At 42.3% G+C, this 21,482-nt stretch overlaps 1 protein-coding gene across 2 annotated transcripts in view; it reads right to left on the bottom strand.

The window, feature by feature from the left end:
* Positions 1-21,263, bottom strand: part of cftr (CF transmembrane conductance regulator) — a 32,692-nt gene extending 11,429 nt beyond the window's left edge. For both annotated transcript variants that reach the window (XR_015106359.1, XM_086149284.1), the window contains exons 1-13: positions 21,126-21,263; positions 19,044-19,154; positions 16,983-17,094; positions 15,440-15,655; positions 14,513-14,602; positions 11,118-11,281; positions 10,804-10,929; positions 10,476-10,722; positions 9,797-9,889; positions 7,133-7,312; positions 6,860-7,051; positions 1,317-1,411; positions 113-199 (exon numbers count right to left, since the gene is read on the bottom strand). Coding sequence is in view for 1 of the 2 variants with exons in the window: in XM_086149284.1 (XP_086005410.1) it covers positions 113-199; positions 1,317-1,411; positions 6,860-7,051; positions 7,133-7,312; positions 9,797-9,889; positions 10,476-10,722; positions 10,804-10,929; positions 11,118-11,281; positions 14,513-14,602; positions 15,440-15,655; positions 16,983-17,094; positions 19,044-19,154; positions 21,126-21,178 (1,766 nt within the window). In the remaining variant the exon portion in view is untranslated. The remainder of the gene's footprint in view (positions 1-112; positions 200-1,316; positions 1,412-6,859; positions 7,052-7,132; positions 7,313-9,796; positions 9,890-10,475; positions 10,723-10,803; positions 10,930-11,117; positions 11,282-14,512; positions 14,603-15,439; positions 15,656-16,982; positions 17,095-19,043; positions 19,155-21,125) is intronic.
* Positions 21,264-21,482: the final 219 nt, after the last annotated feature.

The raw sequence follows: 21,482 nt of genomic DNA, 5'->3' as shown, positions 1-21,482 counted from the left end.
GGAGAGACGTTAGTGTTAGCAGGGAGATGAGGCAAATATTCGGGCGCAGACAGGGTGACCTTGGACCTCACCACCCACCACCATCCACGAAAGGCACCATTGTGCCACCTACTTCTCAAAGATCTCCTTCTCCGTCACGATATCCAGGTGGGTGAAAGGCGCGTCCAGCAGGTAGAGGTCGGCATCCTTGTAGACCGCCCTGAAGGGGGGCGAGAAGTGATAAAGTTCACGGTGGGGATGAGTCTTAATTCGAAAAAAAAAAAAAAAGATGGAACCGGAAAGTTGGTGGACGGGGTGAATCAATGCCGGTGATTTGTCACCATGACTACTGAATCCAGGAAGAGCCTGCGGGAGGCGGCAAATTGAGGCAGGACATTTTAAACATAAATAATTCAGGGGAACATGAGATCGGCTCCGAGCGCGTCCGGAACGAGCGAAGCTGGTGATGCTGCTGGAGGAAGCACTGAATCACCTGGGGCCCAAAACACACACACACACTGATATTTGTGATTGGTACAGAATGACCGGCATCCTTCTTTGTGACACTGATTGGCAGAGCGACGATGTGTCTGCGTCGGGTGAACATTTTCAAATGCTCCACAACATAGAACTTTTTCATTCATTGATAATCCATACCTGCACTCTGCAGCTGTCATTGGCCGATCACCACATACAATGACATAACTATTCACTCATTCATTCCCGTGTCCAAAGTTACTTACAACCATTCATTCATTCATTCACATATTATATACAGACAAACAAATCATTCATTCATGTCATAGATTCATCTAACATTCACTTATTAATTCACATGTCATATAGAAACAAAACAATTCACTCATTCATTGTCATGTCATATAGAGACAAATAACCATTCACTCATTATTTCACACACACAGTATAGAGACATACAACCACTCACACTCACTTGACATAGAGACAATCACTCTCATTACAACAACCAATTAAGGTTATACATATTTATATAGAATAAAAAATATTTTTTAAAACATAACAAACCGCCGCCCATTCTCCTAATGTAGCATGCTACGCTAACCCTGCTAGCTCAGCTGTGTTACTGTAAGCACTCAACGTGCCTGCTCAAAATACAATACACTTGTCACATCTCCTAATGTAGCATGCTAAGCTAACCCCGCTAGCTCAACTGTGTCACTGTTACCACTCAAAGTGCCTCCTCAGTCGGACGGGCGACCTCGTGTCCTATTTTTAGTTCTCCTCAAAGACGCTTAAGATCTGTCAGAAGGCCGGCGCCATCAGAGTAAGACGTGGTGAAAGATTGCGACAGGAAGTACCTGGCAAGGCCGAGGCGTGCCCTTTGACCTCCACTGAGGGTCACCCCGCCTTCAACAAGGAGCGTCTTGTCCTTCTCGGGCAGCAAGGCGAAGTCCTGTGGAGGGAGAGCGGCGGTCAGAAGGTCACATAGGTACAAGTTCTTGAACGCTTCCTGGGTTTATGTGTTCATCCAATATGGAAGAGGTAGAGAAGGACACGGTTCATCGTATGGGATTTTCAGAGAGATCCTGATAGGCAGCGTGTCCATGACGACACACCAACAGGAGTGCATATGAATAACCAGATGAATTAACTCTTGCATTTCTGATTCCCGGACAAAGTTTCTGTTTGTGTGACGGGGTGCGTTGCTAGGATACGGCGAGGAGAGTGATGACGCCTTGCTGTTTTGTTGCCACGCTTCTTCCCAGCACGTGGAAAGAGGTGCATTTTTTAGTGAGGAAGGGAGAGCGACAGTGATGAATTTTAATCAATAAATAATTAATAATTAAATAAATGTCAACAAATAATAACCGATTGTGTTTTGAAATACAAATAAACACACACAAATAATCATATAATGAAGATTTACCGGAAATTGGATTATCGATAAATAAATATAAACTGGAAACAGGTTACATGTATTAGGAACGGTTTGTAAACAAATTAATTAATATATATTGGCCAGAAATTGATAAATAAATATATTATTAAATGAAAAGGGTTTATAAAAAGTTTTTAATCGTGAGAAAGAGGTCACAAATAAATAACTAGATAAAATAAAAAATTAAAATTGGTTACAAATAAATAAATAAGTCTTGGAAAGGGGTTATAAATAAATGAATACAAATTTGAAGTGATTTATATAGAACTTAATAAACGAATATGTATTAGATAGGTTTATAAATAAATAAACAATAAATATGAATTAGAAATGTGATCTGAATAAATAAATGGGCAAATAAACAACCGATTTGAAAACAGATTATAAATAAATAAATAACTGGATCAAAGAAAAAATGATAAATAAATAACAATAGATGTAAATTAGAAATGATTGATAAATAAATAGATAAATAAATATATTATTAACTGGAAACGGGTTATAAATAGATTTTAAACATGTATGCATTAGAAAGAGTTTGCAAATCACTAAACGAATAAATAAAAATTGAAAATGGGTTAGAAATAAATAAGTAAATAGGAAAAATGAATAAATATGAATTAGAGACTGGATATGAATAAATACATAAAAACCTATGTATTGGAAACAGCTTATAAATCAATAACTCCATTTAAATAGATAATAGATAATTGTGAATTTGAAATTGTACATAAATAAAGAAATTGATTATTTAAAAAATAAGTATTAAACTATTATTACAAACACGTTATAAATTAATAAATAAATGGAGGGGGTCAGGAGGTCTCTGAATCCGAAGGACAAAAAAGTGTGTGTGTTGTTATGTTTGTTTGTTTGTTTGTGTGTCCGTGTGTGTGTGTGCGTGTGTGCATGCGTGGGTATGCGCACAACAGAGCACGTCACAGGACGACAACCCGTTTTATTACCTGGTAATAAAACCCGCCGAGCTAATCGGACAACACAAAGGGAACTTGGCGAGCAACTCGTGACGAGCGAGCACGACCACACAGATGGAGTGACGGCACCGAGAGACACCTCCTACCTTCTCCTGGTTTGTTTTGGTTTAGTCTAAGAGGTGGAGTTTCTCCGTCCGGACCAGCTTGTAAAGAATAACGACAATCAGGAAAACAAAAGAAAAGCACATGTTGTGAGTCTCACTGGACAAAAGGGGATTGGGAGGGTTGGTGGTGGGGGGGGGTGGCAGGAGGAATCACTTGTTGGAGCGTTGCTCCGAAGGCCTCGGAGACAGGGTGTCACCGCGGCAACGCCATTGGGCGAGAGGCAGGGTCTGATAGCAGGCCACATACAGAGACTTACAACTGTTCGCCCTCTCTTTTACGTACAAGAGGTGGACCAAATTTCTGGTGGCCCTCTGTTCACAAAAGAAAAATGGTCACTGAAATAAGTTGAAACTGACAAAATGTATAATAAATAAAAGTGTACAAAAATTAACCAATGAAAATAACTGCTTTTGATTTGTTGTTCAACAGAACTATTTAAAAAAAATTCTGAAAGTGGAACTGGTACCAAAAATGATGGTACCCTTATTTTGGTGCAGAACCTCTTGAGGCACCATTTCTGGATCTGACTGAGACTTCTGTACCTGTCAACAGGTGTGTCGGCACACTCCTTGTCAGCAAACTGCTCCAGTTGTCTCAGGTTCGGAGGTTGCCTTCTCCAGACGGCACGTTTTGGCTCCTTTCCGCGGTTGCTCGATCAGATTTCGATCAGGGCTCATAGAAAGCCACTTCAGAGCAGTCCAATGTTTTGTTCTTGGGTGTTTTTAAGCTGCGCTTTTTGAGTCGTTATCCTGGGCAGCACATTTCGTTCCAGGCCGGCCTTGATGGGTTTGAAATTTCATTGTACCCTGCACAGATTCAGGACACCCTGTGCCAGATGGAGCAAAGCAGGCCTGGAACATACCCAAGCCACCTCCATGTTTCCAGTGGGGACACTGTGCTTTTCTTGGTATGCTTCGTTTTCTTTTCTCGTTGTGCTTCACCTTCAACCGGACGCTTTGCGGCTTGTCACGATGCATCGTGGCAAATTCCAGTCTGGCTTTTTTATTATTTGCTTTCAACAGTGGTGTCCGCCTTGGTCGTCCACTTTGGCTCAAACAGTAATGCATGATGACACCGATGTCCCTTGACCTTGGAGTTGACCTTTAATTTCTTTAGAGTTTGTTCTGGACTCTTTGGTTATCACTGGTATTATGCAGAGTCTCTTCAATTTCTCATTAGTTTTCCTCTCGTGGCCATGTCCAGGGAGTTTGACTATAGTCCTGCAGACCTTAAACTTCTGGATAATATGTGCAACAGTGATGTTAATTTGAGGACACACCTTTGTCTAACATCCCTATGGTCAGATTAATTTCAATCTTTTCTGTGCAGGCCTGTTTTATTACTTGTTTTTTTTAATAATTCTGTTGAGCCAAGATTAAAAAGCAATGTCGAATTCTCATTGGCTGATATTTTTTTTTTGGTCAATTTTCATTTATTATTACTTTCGTCAATTTCAAGTTTTCAAGTTTTTTCAGTGACAATTGTGGGGGGTTCTTTCATTAACAGAGAGATACAAATAATTTTGGTGTACAGATATACAATCACTCACTCACTCACTCACTCACTCACTCACTCACTCATTTACATGGTCATCAATTGGGGCTCAATGGGCCATCAAGCATAAAAATAAATTAAAAAGTTAGGGAAAATTATGAATCTCCAAAAAATGAAATACAAATTTGAAGGAAATTAACAAAAATAGAAAACAACCAAAAAATCTACCAGAAAAGTAACTTCTAAAAATAGGCTTAAAAAGAACCAGAAAATAACCTCGCAAGAAATTACCCTTCGGTTTTCACTGAAGTAGTAGAAAGTTACCGCAGACTTTTCAAAATACTAAGTGAGGAATACCAAAAACTGATCAATGGGTGATCAATAGGCGTTCAAACAAAGTAAATACGTCAGTAAATCACTGTAATTTATAAATCTACAAAAAATTAAATAGAAATTACAAGGCTAAAAATAGATTTCAAATGACCCAGAAATGAACCCGGGCATCATTGAGCAAGAACTTATCCATCAGTCTTCTCTGATTTAACAGGATGTTACTGAAGGAAACAAAATTAAGCAAAGTACCTAAAGCTGATCAATGGGTGATCAAAAGTTGCTAAAGCAAAAAAATAAATAAAATAAAATAATGCCGGTTAAATTATAAATGCAAAAACGAAAATAAAATTATAAGGATCATTTGCCAAAAACAAATCTGCTGGTAACTGGCTGGCTAGAAAAGAACCCAGCAAGTAAGTTAGCAGACTTTTCAAAATAAAAGCAAGGAATACCTAAAATTGATCACTGGGTGATTAATAGGTGATAAGTAAATTCTCACCACACGTCAGAAAGAGAGAAAACTATTCACTCACTCATTCACTCATCCCGAGGTGACGTGGTGAATCTCACCCCGCGGCGACCGACGCCTCCGACAGAGGCTGGGCTTTTGTTTTTGTTTTGTTTCTTGAGGTGTGCTGCTCGAACACCACACGCCACTTCTGTTTGCTGTGACAACACGTGGTGTTTTTGTCAGAAACATGTGGAGGAGTGTGTGTGGTCGTGTGTGTGTGACCCCTGTGGACCGGAAGGGAGCGACCCATGAAATGACCTTCGGGATCGTCGGAGGTATGAATGTCGTAGCGATGGTGAATACCGTGGTACAGTAACCCTGCGTCGCCGTGGAAACAACACGCCTAACGGTCGAGACACTCCAGAACGCTTCTGTGTTTTTGAGCGGCAGAGGATCCGCCAGCTCATATTCCATCGCCGTGACAAAAAAAACGTGGGGGTTTCCATGGCGACAGAGTGGACACCATTCTGCTGAGGGCTCTTCACTCAACACTGAGGCTTATGAGAGCCTGCGTATGAGTATGTGTGTTTGTGTATGTGTGTGAGTGTGTGTGTGTGTGTGTAACATAATAGGTGTAAATGTGGAAACCTGAGGCTTCTTGATGCAGAAGCAAAAAGAAACTCCGAAAATGTGTGTATAGGCTAAATAAATGACCTTCCAGGAATTAGCCAGAGACAACTTCATAGTAATGAAATATGGAGAATCCACGCAGGGAAGGGAACAGAGTCGAGCCTGGGACCTTCTCACTGGGAGGCAACTGACTCAGAGATTTTGAACCCTCATAGAGCGGTGGCACCACAGAATACCTCCATGTGGCATAGAAACACGAATCTTCACCTACAGGATCATCTTTTTGATTGCGCGGAAACTCAGAGGTGATTGGTGGAACTCATACGCCATGTCCGTTGTTCTTGAGGAGTAGCATGTTTTAAGAATCTCTCTTGTTCACTGGTCGGATGTTTTCTTCTTACAAAGATGGATGGAAGCAGCGAGGAATGGACTAATGAATGGACTTCCCAAACAGGTGCACGTCACACTGCTCCAGTAAGAAATGTGTAAAGCAACCCTTTCTTGCTGGAGAAACTCTCTGGAGCTTCTTAAACCTTTCGAGGAACTAGTCTGATCATCTGTGCAGCATAGAAACCGTTGGCTCTGCAGCTTCTGGAAGGATGTACTATACGCTCCCACTTTGAGGGTAGAGTCTTCTTTCCAGTTTGACGGGAGCTCACAGGTGATTGGTGGAACTCATAAGCCATGTCCACTGTCCTTCCAGAGTAGGGCGCTGTTTTTGAAAACTATGTAGGTCACTGATTGGTTGTTTTCTTGTGACAAAAAAGGACGGACACAGTGAGGGATGGACCGACGAAGAGGTCCTCATCTTGTTCCCCAATGCAGTATTGTTTTTTGAGGGTCGCTGCTTCAAAGGGGCCCGTCACACCACTCACGCTAACAAGGTTCCCCTGGAGGAGGCTAGTTCCTGCAACAATAACCCGAAAGCGGCTATCAACTGGTCAGGTGACCCACCTCTTCCAGCTGGCAGGCCTTGACGACGGAGGTGTAGCGGTATTCATCGTAGGTGAGGCCGAACAGGATGTTGTCCCGGACAGTGCCTGGCATGATCCAGGAGGTCTGAGGGGAGAAGGAGACCCGGCCACTGTGGCGGACCTTGCCCTCTGACGGAACCAGCTCCCCCAGGATAAGCATGAGCATGGAGCTCTGGAGGACATGGGGAAGGAGGTCAAAGATGTTCAGCGCAGAGGTCGTGACCCCACTGCATGTCTGTGTCGGCAGACCGACCTTCCCGGAGCCAGTGGACCCAGCCACCGCCAGCATCTCCCCCTTCTCCAGGTACAGGCTGATGTTCCTCAGGACGGGCGTCACGTAGAGGTTCGTGAAGAAGAGCCCGGGGTCGCCACCACCGCCGTGCCCGTTGGCTTTGCTCTCCTGCTTGATCTTCTCAAAGAGCTCGCCAATGCCCTGGGGAGACACAGGCGGAGCTGCCAATCAGCCAATTAGAGGTAGTTTCATCTGGCATTGATTTGGAGATGTCAACTGACGTCCGAAACAGAAATAAAAATTGAACAAATCCATGAATAATACTTTACGACTGCAATAAATTCCATTTGTTCATTCGTGCACTCGTGCATTCGTGCACTCAGGGTTGCGAATGTCAGAGAGGGGGCGGAGCCTATCCCAACTGTCATTGGGCAAGAGGGTGATGGCTCGATCACAGGGCCACATGGAGACGGTCAACCATTCTCCAACATCATATGGACATACATGGATTTGAAACCTTCACTTTTGAAAGAGCTTATAGTTAGCGCTAGGTTAGCCGCTAGTAATGCTAACACTCTCATGATGCACCTCTCCCCTTTTCTCTCCATCCGTGATCATGACCTCATTGCTCTCTGTTTGCCATCCGCCGTCTTTATTTCTTTTTTGAATATCAACGCTATCATTGTATCCTTTCGACTATTAGCGTGTAGCTGTTAGCATTGCTGGTCACCAGTAGTAAAAGATCATTTGCACTTCTCAAGTATGACTTGACCTCACATGATGCTAAGGCCCAGGATAAATTTGGAGGAGAAGGATGGCGTTCAGTGTCGGAGACGGGGTTGTTTGCTGTGTTTAATCATTGACCCTGCTGAGGGTTGTTTTTTACGGGTCAGCGTGGCTCTAACGCTGCGGCCCGCCGAATTGTCATTGTAATGAGCTGACGTACAGCGCAGCCGGCTGTAAAGAAAGGCTAATGACGCCCCTCCCATTCATCTGCAAATGGCACATTCCGGGAAGACGAGAAGGCGACAGGGTCGGGTCTGGGAATGAGCCGATGAGCGGGATCTCAGAGAGTTTTCCCAGCCAAACGTTTTCCGGCGGATGATTAATTATTGCAAAGTGACGGGACCCCGGCGTTCTCACGGTGTTGAGTGATAAAACCTCACCTGTGGCGGTGAGATAAGAATTTACAGCTCAGAAGCCAACGGTGGGGAAAAATTAACCATCATGCTCGGGGTGCCCACAGGGATGAGAGCCCTAACTTCCTCTATGACAGCAAAAAGAAGAAAATTCAGTGTAATTTGTAAATTTGCAATAATTAAATGCATACTCCAAGCCTGTGGTGTAAAAAAATGTGCACAAGAAAATTGCCAGAAATTACCTAAAACTGATCTTTAGGTGATCAACAGGGGATAGAGGGGAAAAAAATAAATTAAAAAAATTGAGGATGAGTCATAAATCTGATCAAATTAAGTTTAACTTTCAAGAAAATTTTGTAAAATATCTTGCACAAAAAATCTGTCTCAAATGACCTCAGATAACCTCAGTCACTCTGTGATCAACAGGTGATCAATTGGGGTTAAAGCAAAAAAAAAAAAATCACGGGAATTTATAAATCTGCAAGAATTAAATTTAAATAACATGGAAATTATTATTTGTGCAGAGTACCTGACACTGAGTATTAGGTGAACAACAGGGCATAAACTGAAAAATATATACATTAAAAATTTGGGGTAATATATCATTAATAATTTGTTTTTATACATCATATATCACATATTTATAACTATTATGTATAATTTATTTCTAAATTCTCATCTATCTCATCTCCTATCTCTTGAATCTGCAAGAAAATTGGGATTAAAAGGAAGTTATATGAAGTAATTGCACAAAAAAGTCCGCCGGAGTACCTATAAGTGATCATTGGCGGAACAATAGGTCATCAATAGGGGATAGAGAGGAAAAATAATTTTTTAAAAATTCAGGGTAATTTATAAATCTACCACCATTAAAATGAAAGGGATAATAATTTAGGAATACTTCCAACAGATTACCTGGTGATCAATACGTAATCAAGCAAAATAAATCAATCAAAAAACTGTAGTTTATGAATCCCCCGAAGTAAATAAAAATTGCATGGGTATTTTGTAAATTTGATACTATACTATACTGACATTTTAACTGTTACCCTGCTGTGACAGGCGAATTCCCCTATGTGGATCAATTAAGTTTATCTTATATTTATTCTGATTCTTATTATTCTTATTTTCAATAAAAATCTGCAAACAGTGACCTGCTTACTCCAAATGAACCAGAAAAAAACTGCTAAAATTTGGCAAGAAATTACCTAATTATCTATCAGTTTTCTCAAAAATAACAGGAAGTTACTGATCAATGGATGATCAATAGGTGCTCAAAATCGAAATAAAAAATACAAGGAAAATCACAAATTATAAATGCAAAAAGAAAATGAAATTACAAGTAACATCTGAAAAAAAAGTAAATTAAAAAATCTGCCAATAGATAAGTAGCTACAAAGAAACTTCAAAAGGCTCAGAAAATAACCCAGCTATGTGAGATTATGTGAGATTATGTGAGATTATGTTAACCCCCTATACTTCAGTGACCTGAGCCCAGTTGCCCTGCGGCCCTGCCAGAGCTTCTCCACAGGGAGAGAGAACCCACCTCATCCCAGGAAGCCGAGACGTTGACCAGCTCCAGCTCGGTGGTGGTCAGGTTGTACTCCAGCACCCGGTACTCCTCCTTCAGCAGAAAGTCCTGGAGGACAGTTGCCAAATTCAATTGAAATTACCCATAATCTCTGTGGATGGTTCTCTCCACAGGCCGCAAAAATTCACCCTTTGCCCGTTAGCTTGGCACAATAAATGATGGTAACTGACAGCCTACTTCCATCCAAAAGTCACCGATTGACACTTAACATAAAAACCATGGAAATTTCCCATAATTCACCCTTCGCCTGTTAGCGTAGCACAAAGAATGATATTTCATGGTAACTGATTGCCTACTTCCATCCAAAAGTCACCAAATGACATTCTTTTCTCCACAGGGCCACAGGGAATTCAATCCCAGCCAGTTAGCTTAGCAATTACCAAAAGTTACCAACAACTATCTATGATAACTGACAGCTTACTTCCAACCAAAAGTTACCAAATGACACATTAAACATAAAAACCATGAATGTTTCCCATAATTCACCCTTTGCCAATGGAAATGTCCCATAACTCGCCCTGTGCTATTTAGCATAGAACAATGAATAATAGTCTATGGTAATTGATAGCCTATTTCCATCCATTTATTGTGCTCAGTGCTAAGCTAACAGGCCTCTCCCAACATCTTGACGCACCTCAATCTTCTTGACCAACGCCAACGTGTCGTACCACATCTGGATGGATCCGGGCAGCTGGCGGGTCAGAGTCATCCTCAGCACCATGCAGTACGACGCCGTGGTGAAGATGCGGCGCAGGATGATTCCCTTACTGAGTGCGTGCGGCACGATGGCCGACACGATGACCAAGATGGCGGAGAAGAAGTAAGAGGCGCTGTAGAAGTAACGCAGGGATCCGATCTTCCTCGTCAGTGTCATCTCGTCCCTGAGGAAGAAGATGTGCGATGAGGTGCCGGAGAACGTTATATATATGCGTGTGTGTGTGTGTTTGTGTGTGTCTCCTTACTGTCGGATGTTCTTGATGATGGTCTCCATCACTTCCTCCCAGCCGTACGCCTTCACTGAGTGGATGTTCTCCACGATCTCGGAGGTGAGCGCTAGGCGGCGGCTGATCATCCCGGCTCGCTTTGCCCTGTTGCCACACACACACACACACACACACACACACACACACACACACACCGAGGCTAGCACCATAGCGACACTGAATGTTTTTCCAGCTACATGATCGATGTGTGAATGAGATGGAAGGTGTGTAAAGCATGTGAAGCAGGAATGGGAGGTGTGAATGAGTGTGTGAAAACACACACACACACTCACCGGTGGGGCTCCATCTTCTGGGACAGCCATGCCTGTATGATGCCCAGCAGGGTCAGAGCTGCCAGAGCGCAGAAACCATTCACCTCAATCAGCTCCCAGATCAGACCCACACACAGGATACACTGCAGGGGGGTGATCCACACAAAGTGGGCCAGGCCCAGGCTCTGAAACACACATATAAACACACAAAAACACAGGACTAAACAAGAGACAAGGGGTGCCGGTTCACATGAAGGGGACAAGTCAAGAAACACACACACACACATACACACAGACTCACAAGCACAAACACACAAGTACAAGATGTTGGTCCTTATTATGGTGGCCAGGCAAGGAACAAACACACACACACACTCATAGTTAGGGCAAAGAAAAAAGTAACTTTCAATTACTTTTTTTCATCAAAATCATCTGTGATCCAATCTGAAAGGGGATTTAGAAAGGCAGAATTGATTTGTGAACAATGCTGATGTGTGTGTGTGTGTGCGCCCATTCTTTTTCTCCAGAACCTCGCGCTTTCTACATTTTTCTCGATTTTCCCGTTTTCACCCCACATGGCAGGTTTTGCATGAGTGAAAAAAACAAAAACAGAAAAACAAGGGGTGAAAAGGATTGTGTCGTTAGCTCTGTTATGGCGAAAACAAAACGTTTGTGAGGACAATGTGCTGCCCGGCAGACGGGAGTTTGGAAACCACGACCCTTGTGGAGGCAGATCAACCGAAAGTTTTAAACTGTTGATTATCCGATCAGAGTTCAGTCATCAATAACATCCGGTCTAAAATCTAATAACACCATTTTCTTGGATGTATACTTGGATGTTCATGTCATATTGTTTGTTTATTAATTAATTAATTAATTCATTCATTCATTCATTCATTTTCTGAAGCACTCAGGTTGGGGGTGCTGGAAGGGGCCGGGATCTATCATAGCTGTCATTGGGCGAGAGGCGGGGGTTCCTGGACCAATCACAGTGCTACATACAGAGACTTTCAATTATTCACTTTTTCATCAAAACGTAATTTTGAGACTAAGAAAAATTCACCCTCTCATTCATTTATCAAGAAATATCTAGCCATTCACTAACTCATTTACATGTTATATAGAAAAACAAAAGTTCACTCTGTCATTCATGTCATACAGAGACATAAAACCATTCACTGTCATTCGTATGTTAATAAGAGAAATACAATTATTCACACATTTATTAACAAGTCATTTTGAGACAAGCAAAACTTCACTCTGTCATTCAGTAGTAGGTTAGAGTGTAGCCAGACAGCATAGGACGGTGGTTTGTAGGACGACTCTGGTGACAAGGAAGAGGACAAAGGCACGGCAGAGGACAAAGTAGTGGAAGCTGAAACGGGAGGAGTGTTGCATGGTTTTCAGGGAGGAGTTGAGAAAGACGCTGGGTAGTCAGGGAGAGCTTCCAGATGGCTGGACAAGCTACAGCTAATTGATCAGGGAGACAGGTAGGAGAGCACTTGGTATGTCGTCTGGAAGGAAAGTAGATGAGGAGACTTGGTGGTGGGATGAGGAAGTGCAGGAGTATATACAGAGAAAGAGGTAGCAAAGAAGAAGTGGGACACTGAGGCGACTGAAGAGAACAGACAGGAAAACAGGGAGATAAAGCATAAGGTAAAGATAGAGGCAGCACATGACTTGTATGCTTGGTTGGACAATAAAGAGGGAGCGAATGACTAATACAAGTTGGCAAAACAGAGAGTTAGAGATGGAAAGGATGTAGGTCCAGGTCCAAGCGATTAAAGATAGAGTGAAATGTATTGACAGATGCTAGAAGAGTGGTGGGAAGATGGAAATAGTATTTTGAAGAGCTGATGAATGTGGAAAATGAAAGAGGGGCAAGGGTAGAAGAGATGACTATTGTAGACCACGAAGTAGCAGTGATTAGTAAAAGTGAAGTGAGGAAGGCATTGAAGAGGATGAAGAGAGGCAGTTGGTCCTGATGATATACCTGTTTCTGCCTAGATTATTCAACAGGATCTGAGAGACCTGAGTAGATGCCTGGGGAACGGAGAAGTTTGATGCGGCACACCCCCCATTAATAATAAGGGGGGTGTGCAGAATTGCACTAACTATAGAGGGATTTTGTTGATGAGCCATACAATGAGGTTATGGGAAAGAGTAGTGGAAACTAAACTGAGAGCAGAAGTCAGCATTTGAGAGTAGCAGTATAGCTAATGCCTAGAAAGAGTACTACAGATGCAGTACTTGCTTTGAGAATGCTAATAGAGAAGTGTGGAGGAGGTCAGAGGGAGCTGCATTGTGTTTTTGTAGACCTAGAAAAAGCATACAACATACATCTCTCGGAGAGTGTGGAAAAGAGGTAAACAAAACGGGTGTCAGGGGTATATGCAATAGAATAATCTAATAGTCAGAGTGAAAGGAAAGGTCTACAAGACAGTGGTGAGACCAGCGATGCTGTATGGCCGAGAAACAGTGACAATGACAAAAAGATAGGAGGCAGAGCTAGAGGTCACAGAGATGAAGATGTTGAGGTTCTCTTTGGGAGGGATGAGGATGAATAGGATCAGGAATGAGTCCAACAGAGGAACAGTACATGTTAGATGTTTTGGAGAAGGTCAGTGTAAGGTTAATATATTGGTAGATGGATGCTGGAATTGGAGCGGCCAGGAAGACAAACAAAAATTTGGAGGCAAACAAAAATTCACCACCTCATTCACTTTTCATGAAGAGATATACATCCCTTCACTCATTCAGTGACATATCCAATGGAAACATACAAACATTTACTCTGTCATTCATAGGTCTGGACAATTTCGGGTCTCAATTTCGGGCTGGAAAACATTGAGACCCCACACAGGCGACTCTGTGGGAAACCAACGGGAGATGATAATGCTGCTGTCTCCAGCTCAGGTCTGTTTGACATTCCTCCTCTCGCTCGAAGCGTCTGAGATACCACCTAATCCGCCCCGTGTCAAGAGTTACGACTTTTAATAACCATTCTCGACCCCTCTCTGGTTGCCCATGGCAACCAGAAATTGGCCAACCTCCCCTCCATCCCCCCACCCCAGCGGCGGTGATAATTGTCGCAGAGCATCTCTACATTCGACGTCCATGTGAGACCCTTCGTCAGAGCCCACTGTTTTTCAGCCACTCAGGAGAAGACTATATATATTATTATTATTATTATTATTACATCCTTCAATTATTACATACATTCTTATTGATTTTAACTGTTTTCACTGTATTTTTCTTTTCACCTTCATCTGAGAAATTTAGGGATTTCTTGGCTTTAATTTGCAAAATATCTACATTTTCTCCCGTAATCTGAGAGAGAGAATTTAAACCACAGTTTGTATAACGAATCAGTGGCTGGGAGGAAGAGGAGATGACCGGAGGGCGGTGTTTCTCACCTCGTCCAGTTTGTTGAGGTGCGCTGACATCAGGCTGACCAGCTGACCAGTGCTGATCTTGTCCAGGACACGGCTTGACAGCTTCAGGGTCTGGGGGAGGTCGAAGAACAGAGGTGGGGGGAGCAGGTAAAAGGGGGGGGGAGGTTGAAGGTGAGAGGAGGGCAGTCAGGAGTAGGTACATACGGGCGTAAACCTGGATGGCGGCCAATCGGGAAGCAGTGATGTCACCATGCCTTGGGGGAGTTGGTGTCTCGCTCAAGGACACTTCGGCACATGTGCAAAAGGGGGATCGAACCGCCAACCCACTCTACAGCCAGGCTAAGGATCCATCCCTACAGATCAAGAAGCTAACTCATGTATACGCCAGTGTGCCTCGTTTTGGGGTTAGCCACTGCTACCTTTAGTGTTAGCCTGGATTCATTTTGTTGCTCAAGGGCACCTCTGCAAATGTGCACAAAGGGATAAGGGGTCAAACCGCCAACCTGTTCCATAGTCAGGCTTTGGGCCAATCTATACAGATGAAGAAGCTAAAACACATGGCTAAGGTAGTGTACCTACATAGGCGTTAGCCACCACTAGCTTTGGATATTAAATTGAATTCATTTCGGTACAAAAAACTAGTTCAAGGGCGCTTTGGCGGGGGGGATGACTGCCGAGGCTTCAGGTGATTGATACAGATCGAGAAGATCAAGACGCTTAAACACATGGGTATGTGTGTGTGCCTCTGTCGGGGTTAGCCATCGCTAACTTCAGTATTAACTGGAATTAATTCCATTGCGAAAAACAAAAAAAGATCAAGAAGCTAAAGCACATGGGTGCGCTACTTTGCCTCCGTTGGGGTTAGCCACTGCTAGCTTTAGCATTAACCTGAATTCATTCCATTGCAAAAGAACGCCATTTCAAAAGAAATATGAATTTTTCCAGCACCTTCTTGTATATGAGGCTGAAGAGGGCGATTCGTATCTGCATGCCCAGGTGGTGAAGGCCGAAGATGGCGGGCTGCAGCAGCAGGAAGCGGGCGGTGAAGAGGAGGCAGAGGCCCAGCGCCAGGAAATAGCCCTGGCTTCTCTCCGGGGCGTGGAATGGGTCGAAGGAGGCGATGATCCGGCCCAGGAGCTGGGGCTGCACCGCTTTAGACGCCTCCTGCCATGAGATCGGGATGAGGGGAGTAACTAATAGTTCCTGTTACCACACATCAAACCCGCAGAGAAGACACCTCAGTGCGACATGCTTTGCAATTCTTGAAGTGCGTTGTGGCGCCGGACCTGCTGGTTGGCATCGCCGTGACGACGAACACAAAGGCAGGTGTGTGTTAGCAGGTCTGCAGGCTCATGGCTACATGTACCCAACGGTCGCTTTTTAACCTTGTTTATCAAAGATTCATTTTAATATTCCGTTTCATCAGGAACATTATGCATGGTTACGCTGTTTAAAAGCGGAATCACAAAAATACCTCATAAATTTCTAAAAAGGAAGCCACTTCCTGTAAATTTATGCTGACTCAAAACAATAAATCAGTAAGAATCAACTGGGTGAAAACTACAAAAATAAAATAAGATAAAATGGAATTTAATCATATTTAAATAAAGCTAACTTACGTCAAGTTTAATAAATAAACGGTTACATCTATAAATAAAATACATAAAATAAAAATACCCCAAAATACATCATGTAAAATTAAAAAAAAAAATTAAACTTAATTCAAATAAATCAATAAAATCTTTACATCATTCTGGATCCACACTATTTGTGTGCGTGTGTGACCCCACAGTCATTTTTTACTTTGTTTGTCACAGATTAATTTTAATATTTTATCAATGCAAGCACCCTGTGCTTGTTTACACTGTTTAAAAGCGACATTTACATTGAAATTGAGAATTTCAATTAACAATGTAATTCATTTCTAAAAAGCAGGCCATTTCCTGTTGATTAACACCTTGTCATAACAATAAACTGATAAGAAGCTCCTGGGGAAAAACCCCAAGAACTACAAAAATAAGACAAGATTAAATAAATCCAATAAAATAAAATACAATTAAGTGAGCTTAAAAAAATTAATTAATAAATAATTACATAAATAAAATTAAATGAAATAAAATAAGATACAAAATATAAAATTGCAAAAAACACGTAAAATAATAACAAAAATTGGTCATATAAAATAAAAAACAAAGTTAATTTGAAAAATAAATAAATAAAAACCTTAATTAAGTCAAGTTAAGAGAAATTAATTAAATTTAATCTAATTAACAAATGATGAACTAAATAAAAAAACAAATTAAAGCCACAATAAATAAAAAATAAAATTGAAAAAAACTGTGAAAAATACATACTACAAAATAAAGCAAAGTTGAAAAAAAAAAGGAATGGATATATTAAAACTTTGTTTACATTATTCTGTCAAACTACTATTTTTTGTGTGTTTGTTTAAAAACAACACCGGCCAAAGTATGGACAAGGCAGCTCTCACCCCGAAGTAAAGGAGGACACCGAAGAAGGCAAAAGGCCAGAGGAAGCAGCGGGCAAGAGCTCGCATCAGCCGGGGCCGGTCCTTGGCGGAGACCACCTCCCTGTCCCATTCTCTGCAGAAGGGGCAAGATCAATCAGTCTGTGATCAATAATCATTTAAGAGATTGAGAGCATTTGCAGATTTATTTGATATCAGTATTGCTCTCCCCCCCCTTTCCAGGCAGAAGAGCTTCGGGTTGCGTCACACTCTGATCCGCTTCCCACAAGCGCCCTGGCAGCGGCGGTGAGAAGCTGCATTGTCCTCCCAGGGTCACTGAGAACCTGGGAGATCTGGCAGGAGGCCCCGCCGCTGAGTGATGGGTCTCCGAGGAGGAGGGGGGGGGAGAAGAAGGGCGCTGGTGATGAAGGTGATCCTTCAACCTTGAAACCGTGACCCTACCAACCAAACTCCATTCAAAAAAAGGGGCATTTTGTCAAATGGTCACCCTGCGGCTCTGGGCCCGAGGGGCAGGGATGAACCCAGATCATTCACCTGTCAATCACAAGGACACTCAATAAGACATCCAATCAGTCAGATTGAGAGGGGTGAATGAGTGAGAGGGTGAATGGTTGTCTCTATTTGACATGTAAATTAGATGGTGAATAGTTGTATGACGTGAATGAAGGAGAGAATAGTTGAATGGCTATAAGATAAACGAAGGAGAGGGTCAATAGTTGTGTCTTGAGATGACATGAATGAAGGAGTGAATGATTGAATGTCGTTATTTGTCAACTGAATGAGAAGGTGAATAGTTCTATGGCATGTGAATGAAGGAGTGAATGGTTGCATGTCTCCAATTGACACATGAATGACAGGATGAATTGTTGCATGTTTCTATATTGCATATTAATGAGTGTGAATGGTTGTATGTCTCTATATGTCGTCCAGCGAACTGGCCCCATGGTAAACATCGCCCATGGAATGAATTATTGTCTGCTTCATGATCGGTTTGATTCCCGGCCCCTCCCGTGTCCTGAGCAAAACCCTGCCAGCCCTTCCGAGCCAATCCATGACCGTTTAATCCCCCGCTCAACCATTGAAGGCCACAACTCCAACATCCTTCGGTCGAAATATCAGCCCGGATCTGAAAGCCGCCTTCTTCTCGACTCAACACTTTTTTTCTCTGTCCTTTCTGCCGGGAGCGGCTGACAGAAAAGGAACCCCGCAGGGCTCCGATGGAACGCAAAGTTCACATTCCCAGAAGACCTTTTCTGTTCGGTGGAGGGAAACAATGGGAAGAGATCAGTCACTCTGAGTCACGGCCTGCGCTAAAGGTCGGGTTGTCTTCGCTTTCGAGTCCTGCAGGTGTCGATCCATGGCTCCTCCTCCATGTTCTCTGTACCCTTTCCAGTGTGTTTACAGTAGCGGGCCCTCGGTGGGACGCTTAAAAATATGGGCTTGGCATTTGATCCAGGACGGGCACCGGCCCCAGCGCTGTGTGCCAACAAACAGCGCTAACATCGCTTTTAAGCCCCTCTAACTCACGCCATTCACGTGTTTGAGCTGCCGTTGTAAGAGCTGAAATACACTTGAATGACAGGGTGAACGGTTACATGCGTCTGTACGATGTAGAATGAGAGGATGAATGTTGTATGACTTTGACGTGTGAATGGTTGTATGTTTGTATGACAATTGAATGACAGCTTGAATGGTTGTATGTCTATATGATGGCTGAATGACATGGTGAATGATAGTGCAGGATAACAGTCCAGATAATGAATTTCTTTTTTTTTAAAGAAAAAGCTGCTTTTCCTTTTGTTGTTTTCGAACATCACTAACATTTTAGGTTGAATTTTGGGGCATATTTGCAGAATTGTTCCTCCATTTTTATGGGTTTTCAGGAAAATTTTGGAGCTCATTTAAAGGTTGTTTCTTGCTAATTCCCAGGTTATTTCTCACCAACATTTCATAAATTCACAGAGATAGAAGAGGAGACAAAGTGTATTTTGTTCTTTTTAAAACAAATATGAAACTGGAATTGGGAGTGAGCGTCAGAGAGGGATCGTGTTTGCTACCACTGACCTCTCCAGCCTCTCGGACAGGTTTCCTGCCAGGTCGTAGGACGGAGCCTTATAAACATCAGAGAGGTCCAACTTCTTCCTGAAGCCCTTCCTCAGAAGCGGTGACATCCACCTGCACACAGAGACCGAGGTTACCCTCATTGCCGCTCACTCACTCAGAATACAGACAACAGCGATTCACCCTCTCATTTAGAGACATACAACAATTCACCCATTCATTCACATGGCAAATAGAGACAGACAACCATTCACCCTCTCATTTAGAATCATAAAAATATTCATTAATCATCAATATTCATAGGCATACAATAATTCACCCTGTCATTAGAGACATACTGCCATTTAGAGATACAACCATTCACCCTCTAATTCCCACAGTAAATAGAGACATGCAAACATTCACCTTCTCATTTAGAAATGCCACCATTCACCCTTTCATTCACTTGGCATATAAAGGGATACAACAACTCACCCTCTCATTCAGAGAGAATACAAACTTTCACCCTCTCATAGAGAGCAATACAACCTGTCACCCTCTCATTCACTCGGCATATCTAGACATACAACAATTCACCCTCTCATTTACAGATGCAAATTTTCACCCTCTCATTTAGACATGCAATAATTCACGCTCTCATTTACATTGTAAATATGGACACACAAACATACACCCTCTCATTTAGAGATGAGACCATTCATCCTCTCAAAAGAGACATACAAACATTCACCCTCTTGTTTAGAGACACAAACATTCACACTCTCAGTTAGAGACATACAACAATTTACCCACTCATAGCATTTTGTTGAGACATACAACAGTTCACCCTGTCGTGATTTCCATGGTTGCACAGATATTGGCAGAAATCACAATTCACAGACAACTGATCAGGAAAGGACATGCCAAATTGAAAATGTTCCTCAGACCAACTAAAAGACAAACTATCACCTCTATCCTGATGACATCCTTAATCTTAGTTTAGCAGCCAAAAAACAACCAGACAGTTACTTAAAAAAAAAAAATGTTACTCTTAAAATGTCAATGAACACATGACAAATAGGAAGAAATTCCCAAATAATTTTCCCCCAAAACAAAAAACAAATACGACCTGAATTTATTAATTGATTGAATCAAAATAATCACACAACAAAAAATAACATTTTTTTTTCAATTTTTTTTAAATGTCTTTAAAATAGCATAAAAATATCTACAAATTATTACCAAGACATTGTCAGCAACAAGGACAAATTATAATATAGATATTAACAATTAGTAATAATAACCCCTAATGAGAACACGAACAAGAGAGAATATCACAATTAACAGATTTATGAATTATTAGACATCTTACACACTGAATGACGTATTTAACCTCCTGTGACGTCACATGGCCGCGATCATCACCGAAGTCGGAAGTGCACACACACACACACACACATTCACTCTAAAATCACACCATTCTATTTAATAACGCCACTAAATAATCCCCCTTTTTCATTGATGTGTGCGTAACTTTTTCTCCAAGTTGTTAAACAATCCATTTTAATTCCTGCTGAATTTATTTTTTTCGCTGGAGGATTCGAATGCAAAAATGATTAAAATTAATTGATTGCTATAATTTTTCATTTTCTTTCCAATTATTAACTTAAAAATCGGGTCAAAAATTGATTTCTAACGCTTATTAGAAGCGTTTATACCCAAATCCTGTGCTGTAATCCCGGATTAGTGAGGTTGAAATAAGAACAGAAAACGCCCTGAAGGTGGTCGATCACCTCTGAGACCCCGAAAGCGAAGCTAAACCCGGGGTAATGGCGTCTAAACACCCCCTCCAATTCACCCAATGAGATAAAGTCAACCTCGTATCGATCAAATTATCGATTAGGGTCGAATCCCCGTTGAGTAGATTATATGAAGACATTAATTCAATGTGGTTTACTCCGCAGCGCCGGCCGCGGACCACGTGATCGCGCGAACAAGCACGCATTGCAATAAAAAAAGAGAAGAGAGGAAGAAGAAGAAAAAGAAGAGGAAAAAGAAGAAGAGGAAGAAGAGCAAGAAGAAAAAGTAGAAGAAGAGGAGACTCACCAGAAGAAGAACTTGGAGAGGAAGTTCGCATCTTCCACCGGAGACTTCTGCATCCTGAGCGCGCGGCCAGCTCGCGCTCTCTCTGCGCACCTGAGGGCTCCGTGCGCACCGCTCACATCACACACACACACATACACACCCCTCTTTCTCACTCTCTCACACACACACACACCCAAATGGCGGGTGACACCGTCCTGTAGCTTCGATCCTTCCCCGTGTGTGTGTGTGTGTGTGTGTGTGTGTGTGTGTGTGTGTGTGTGTGTGTGTGTGTTCTCTGCTCCTCACCAGTCTCGACATTTACACTCCCCGCGCGCGCACACACACACACACTGGCGTCACTTCCTTGCTTGCGCGATT

This window comes from Fistularia commersonii, chromosome 7, assembly GCF_037954325.1.
Source record: "Fistularia commersonii isolate RoL2024-O1a breed Wild chromosome 7, RoL_Fcom_v1.0, whole genome shotgun sequence".
Classification (NCBI taxonomy): domain Eukaryota; kingdom Metazoa; phylum Chordata; class Actinopteri; order Syngnathiformes; family Fistulariidae; genus Fistularia; species Fistularia commersonii.
The sequence above is the reverse complement of the archived record's forward strand: the minus strand, read 5'-3'. Positions and strand labels throughout refer to the sequence as shown.